At 36.9% G+C, this 6,969-nt stretch overlaps 1 protein-coding gene across 1 annotated transcript; it reads right to left on the bottom strand.

The window, feature by feature from the left end:
- Positions 1–4,852: 4,852 nt before the first annotated feature.
- Positions 4,853–6,256, bottom strand: LOC145314136 (actin-5C-like). Its single transcript, XM_080153934.1, has one exon. It carries the CDS (start codon positions 6,111–6,113, stop codon positions 4,983–4,985), a length of 1,131 nt encoding a protein of 376 aa, XP_080010060.1. The 5' UTR covers positions 6,114–6,256; the 3' UTR covers positions 4,853–4,982.
- Between the last annotated feature and the right edge of the window lie 713 nt (positions 6,257–6,969).

Genomic DNA, 6,969 nt, shown 5'->3' with positions numbered 1-6,969 from the left:
TCAAAGACCTCTTTCGTCTGCTGCTAAATAATTTTCTGCTACTTAGCTGTGTTAATATAAGCGATACAATTGGTTGATAGATGTCCCAATAGGAAGGTTGCACAAGACGGTTGCGATGGAGAGATACAGTTATTTAGGTACTTGCTTACATGTGGTAGACTGGAGCACCGAAACCCCCCCCCCCCCCCCGCTTAGTTTTGACAAAAATCAAAAATAAGGGGGGGGTAGTTTTTTAATGTCTGGAAAACGGCAAGGAGGAAAAGTGCAGGGAAAGGCAAAGACTTTTTGTTCAAAACCCCCCCCTTATTTTTGAAGAAAATCAAAAATAAGGGGGGGGTAGTTTTTTCACTGTACAACACGCCAGAAAGTTGAGTGAGGTAAATCAAGTAAATCCAGTATACCAGAGGGGAATGCTTATTACAGGGATATTCATGTTTTGGGGCATAATTTCCTTATTTATTGACTGATTTTAAAGTAAAAGTAAAAGGTTTTAATTTTGTGCGCACAAATCAGTCAATAAATAAGGAAATTATGCCCCAAAACATGAATATCCCTGTAATAAGCATTCACCTCTGGTATACTGGATTTACTTGATTTACCTCACTCAACTTTCTGGCGTGTTATACAGTGAAAAAACTACCCCCCCCTTATTTTTGATTTTCTTCAAAATTAAGGGGGGGGTTAAAAACTACCCCCCCCCCCCCCTTATTTTTGATTTTTGTCAAAACTAAGCGGGGGGTTAAAAAACTACCCCCCCCCTTATTTTTGATTTTTGTCAAAACTAAGCGGGGGGGGGGGGGTTTCGGTGCTCCGGTCTTCACATGTAAGCAAGCACCGTTATTTAACTCTTTCTTCCTCTAGTGTTTTACTCTAATATATAAAGCCATTAACAGTTTTAATGAGAAAAAAATAGTAAAATATTGTAAAGTAAGAGACAAATATAAAATGGTTGACAAATACCAATCATAAAAAAGATAATTTCTTGATCACTTTCTTTCGATAGCACATTTTACGTTTTTTTGGTAACAAACGGATAAATTCTACTTATAGAAAGGCTATGCTACTAAAAAAAGATGTATGATTGTAGAATTATTATTGTATAACATATTGAAGGGATATATTGACTGATCATTTCTACTAAGGAAAACACAATAATTCTATTCTGTACAGGAATAAAGAATGATAGATAATTTTAAGGAATGTATTAAAAGGGTAAACCCCCCCCCCCTCCCTCTTGTAGCAAAAAAAAATAGTAAGTTTGAAGGTTGTTTTTTTTTCTGTCCAAATTTCAAATTCATGTAACCCCCTTCTACATGCTTATGCCCCCAAATAAAACAAAAAATAATTGTTAATAAAGGTATTTTTATGTTATATTGTAAACCTTGAAACTTTGTAACATTTTTGAAGCCAGAGGGGTAAAGTTACCCACCCCCCCCAAAAAAAAGTCTTTGTCATTCACTTAGAAGCTTCACTGTAAAGTAGAACGAAATTGGTCCAACGGTTGGCCATAACTTAACACAGACTTTTACATAGAGATATTTTCCATAGTAGAGAATACCCTATTCCTGATAATATCCAATCTGAACCCGCCATAGGAATGGGAGGGATATAATTGTATATTCCATGTTATTATTGATAGATAACAAATCATTTCTAGGTATAGGGTATGAATTGTACATGTGTTGTTGATTAGAAAAAAAAGAAATATGGTCTTATAAAAAGTAGTAAGCTTTTTTTTGTTTGTAGCGAAGGATTTTGCTAACTGCTGAACCAATTTTGGTTCTCCTTTACAGTGAAGCCTCCTATATGTCCAGGAAAGGTTTTTAACCGTTTTGGGGTATAGTATTTCCACTCTTCCAAAAAATGCCATTCACTTCCCCCCATTTTCTTATCAAGCTCAAATTGAAGATGGAGGGTTGGGCTCTATCCTCCTACTTAAAATGTAGATGCAGTTTTATCTAAATATGAATGACACACCCCTTTACAGGACCTAAAAAAGGCTTTCATGTAAATAAGAACCAAATCAAAACAGCGGTTATTAGTCATAATGTACACATACACGGCGTTGCTACAAAAGGTCTAATGCTTCTTATTGTCTATTTATATAAGGTCTCATGCTACAAACGGTCTAGTTCTTCAAAAGGTTTAATGTTACAAAAGATCTAATGCTACAAAAATTCTAATCTTACAAATTTACAGGTAATTGTAGATTTTTAAAAAGAAAGGTTGTATTGGGTTCAAAACCATTCCATTGAGTAGCCAGAACAGACTTTGGACAAACTGTAGGACGGAATTTTAAATTTCATTTTGTGGACAAAGCAGGGGCGTCCAAGCTTTTTTATTGTGGAGGGGTAATTTCCCCCCCCAAGCTTATTTTTTTTTGGGGGGGGGGGGTAATCTTTATTTTATAGAGGCATTTTTTTTTATTTGGGGGGGGGGTAAAAATTGGAAATCCAAAATTGGGGGGGGGGGGGGTAATCACCCCATTACCCCCCCCCCCCTTGGACGTCTATGGGACAAAGTAATTCAAGAACGAAATTTCGGTTTTGAATTTTGTCCTTGCGTTTTGTCGCCATATTGGATTGGATTTTTACATTGTTTCACTTTTAGGAGATTTCGCCTCAAATTTTGGAAGATTGTTTTTTTTTCAATTATTAAAATTGAATAATCTTTTATAAATTTCTAATTTAGGTTTTTGGAAGGGTAACATTAGACTTATGTAGGATTAGATCTTTTTACGGTTAGATCTATTGTAACGTTAGACCTTTTGTAGTATCAAATCATTTGTAAATTAGATCATTTGTAGCAACGCCAACATAAACAACTTTTTTATACAAAAACTTGTGGTTTCATTACATTTTTAGTAGCGAAGCTACTCTATAATTTGAAATGTCCGTATGTCAGTATGTCTTAGTTTGGGGGAAACGTGATTTTCTCGGCTCCTATAAAAGAAAAAAGGCTGAAATTTTTTGACAGCATTCCCGTTATTAAGGAGCCCAATTAACTATAAAACATCAATGGCGGTCAGACTGCCTTTGAGCAGGTTTTAGGCTATTTTTATATTTTTTACATTGTTATTCATACCTTTGGTGTTTATGGTCCGATTTCCAAATTTTTTTCAGTTATAGATATCAAAATTAAATTTCATGTCTTTTAAAGAAAACATCAATTGTGGTCAGTCTGCCTTTTTGCAGGTTTTTGGCTATTTTTATATTTTTTACATTTTTCCTCATAGCTTTTGTGTTTATGGTCCAATTCTTGTAGTAAAAAATATCAAAATTAAATTAAAAAGTATGTAATTTACTTTGACCGTCAGTCTGTTAGTCATAGTACTGATGTATTAAAAAATTAAAAACTAAAGTTGAAAAGGTTTCGTGATTTTTCCCCAATATACATGTTTTTGACAACTGATCTTTAAATTCTTTTACATAATTTTTGTGCTTCGCTACTTATGGATGTTGTCATCCTTGTTTATAATCTTTTTTGAAAGGGTTATTTCTTTTCTTGGTCAATAATCATTGGGGGTAAACACATCTTCACACAAAATAGCTTCAACCCTGCTCTGGACCGTTTATAATTTTCCCTGGGAATTATGAAATAATCAATGTTGCCGTTTACAAGATCTTAGCGGACATATAGTTTAGAGTGCACGATAGTACAATATTCTACCTAACCCTACAAGAACACTCATGTACATTGTTAATGATGTGTAGACAGATAATTTTTCATATTTTCGTATACTTATAGTCTGTTCAATATTACAACATCATTTGACCTTGCGACGGGTTAGGTATATTTATATTCCTATTATTGGTCAGGATAGCATTCCAGGCTCTTTGTGATCCTGTCAAACTTAAAATATTCAACTTTTCTTCCTTTTTAAAAGCGAAGCTTTTCTATAATTAGGGTCGGTCTGTTCGTACGTACGTACGTCCGTCCGTCCGTCCGAGATGGATAGCTTTTTTTGTTAATTTTGGCATGTTAGAATTGTACTATCGATTCCAAACTTTGCATGGTGATTCCTGTAAAAGTTAGACACGATTCAGAAAGCGTAACAGCTCTAAAATCGTTACAAGAATGTCCGTACTTACATTTTAAACATTTTTTTTTAGCAACAAATTTTTATGTGATAAAATTATCCGATTGATCTGATTTTTGGAATATTGATTCATAGGAGAACAAAGTACATAATTATAAGCGAATTTACTTACAATTTTATTTCGACTTTTATATTATTATTATTCAGTTCTGACACTCTACAAATTGTTAATGTTCGTTTGTCATACCATTTAAGAGCTTCACTTTTATGGATATTGTCATCCCTGTTTTTTTAACTTGTTCTATTGACATTGACATTCAAATATTTAGTTCCTTTGACTATCCTATTGTATACAGTAGTGCTGAAACGATTGATATCTCCTAGTTTCTAGTATTATTTGTTTAAGCAAAGGGTCTTTTATTGAAGGATGGGCTATGTTGTGCATTTCTGGGAATTTTAGTATTGGCCTTGGTATGGTTTAAGGATGTTGACTATGCAATACGCTCTTTAACACAATAATAAGCCCCTGAAGGCTGGTGGGGACGCAGCCGCAAGTAAGGCATGTAAGCAACTATGATTTATTAAACACTTCTATTCGATCTTATTTACCTAATAACCAATAAACGTTATTTCAATAAATGATATTTACGAAGATATTTTTGCAAAATTGAAGAATCAAAATAATGGTCATTGTGCTTATAATTGTCAAATTATGTTTTTTTCCTTCTTATACATAATTATTGTAATGATTATGATATAAACATATTAATGTAATACTTATTATATATAGTTTTTACAAAAAAAAAAAATGAATAAACATTTTAGTATTTATTAGCATATTTAACATGTTTGTTTAACAATAATTTTGTAAACAATTAAAATTTTTAGTACATTATTAATAAGATATCTTGGCAGGATGAATAAATAAAAACAATTAAAATATTTAGAAGCACTTGCGGTGGACAATGGAGGGTCCGCACTCGTCGTACTCCTGCTTGGAGATCCACATCTGCTGGAAGGTGGAGAGGGAGGCCAGGATGGAGCCACCGATCCAGACAGAGTACTTCCTCTCGGGGGGAGCAATGATCTTGATCTTGATGGTGGAGGGAGCCAGGGCGGTGATCTCCTTCTGCATACGGTCAGCAATACCGGGGTACATGGTGGTGCCACCGGACATGACAGTGTTGGCATACAGGTCCTTACGGATGTCAACGTCGCACTTCATGATGGAGTTGTAGGTAGTCTCGTGAATGCCACAGGCCTCCATACCCAGGAAGGAAGGCTGGAAGAGGGCCTCGGGGCAACGGAATCTCTCATTGCCGATGGTGATGACCTGACCGTCGGGAAGCTCATAGGACTTCTCAAGGGAGGTGGAAGCGGCGGCAGTGGACATCTCCTGCTCGAAGTCCAGGGCAACATAGCACAGCTTCTCCTTGATGTCACGGACAATCTCGCGCTCGGCAGTGGTGGTGAAAGAGTAGCCACGCTCAGTGAGAATCTTCATCAGGTAGTTGGTGAGCTCACGGCCAGCCAGGTCAAGACGGAGGATGGCGTGGGGAAGGGCATAACCTTCATAAATGGGGACAGTGTGGGAGACACCATCACCAGAGTCCATGACAATACCGGTGGTACGACCAGAGGCGTACAGGGAGAGAACAGCCTGGATGGCAACATACATGGCGGGCATGTTGAAGGTCTCAAACATGATCTGGGTCATCTTCTCTCTGTTGGCCTTGGGGTTAAGGGGAGCCTCAGTCAGGAGGACGGGCTGTTCCTCAGGGGCAACACGGAGCTCGTTGTAGAAGGTGTGATGCCAGATCTTCTCCATATCATCCCAGTTGGTGATGATACCGTGCTCAACGGGGTACTTCAGGGTGAGGATACCCCTCTTGGACTGGGCCTCATCGCCGACATAGGCATCCTTCTGACCCATACCGACCATGACACCCTGATGGCGGGGACGCCCAACAATGGAGGGGAAGACAGCTCTGGGTGCGTCATCACCGGCGAAGCCAGCCTTGCACATGCCAGATCCATTGTCAACAACAAGGGCAGCAACGTCTTCGTCACACATCTTGGTGTCTGTAGGAGTTTTAGTGGTAGCTTAATAAGTGTTGTCTTGGGCAGTAGATGCGTTGATCTGATGATCTGACCCGCAGCTACAAAGTTTATATAGGGGAATTGTTGTGATTAGGTTTGCTTACGTGGCTTGCGGCGCTTGTCTGCTTGTGGCCATGATAAACAGAAAGGGGGGAAAACACAAAAATTTGATTCAGTTTACATTTCCAAATATGGGCATCTGGAAAATTGGTCACATTTTTACATTGAAAATATAAACAAATTCTAGCAATTTTCAAGTTGTTGTATTTTTTAATTGTTGATAAATATCACAGCAAATGATATAAACTTAATTAATTTTCCATCCCAAGATATTGAATAATGTAAAAATATTCATAAATAAAAGATAGATTGATATAAAAATTTCTATTTGTATTAATGAAAAGATATCTGTCCTACATTATAACTTAAAATCTCCAAAACGGCAAATCTGTTAAACCTTTAATTTTAGAGATGTTTTGGGAAAAGTACCTTTCGTTGCAACGCCCCTTAAGAGGCGATTCGTCGAATTTTTAAAATGGCTTTTTATAGGTTATTTTAGGCTAGGTTACATTGGGTTAGGTGATTGCACCACAGGGTTAGGCAATTGGCCCCGCAGGGTTAGAGCCCCCCCGCAGGGGCTAGAAATAGGAGAAAAGCTACTGTGAAAAAAAAACAAAGAATTGCCCCTTAAGGTGCGTTGCCACGAAAGGAACTATACCCGAAGTTTTATATTCGTTCAGAGCGTGTGAATTCTACCCTTCAGAAAAAAAACCAACATTTTTTTATAATTTTTTATCAAAATAATATAAATAGTACATTACTGCAACTCT

Source organism: Acartia tonsa, chromosome 3, assembly GCF_053477335.1.
Source record: "Acartia tonsa isolate MP-2025a chromosome 3, ASM5347733v1, whole genome shotgun sequence".
Classification (NCBI taxonomy): domain Eukaryota; kingdom Metazoa; phylum Arthropoda; class Copepoda; order Calanoida; family Acartiidae; genus Acartia; species Acartia tonsa.
Note: the sequence above shows the minus strand (reverse complement) of the source record. Positions and strands in the feature narration are given on the sequence as shown.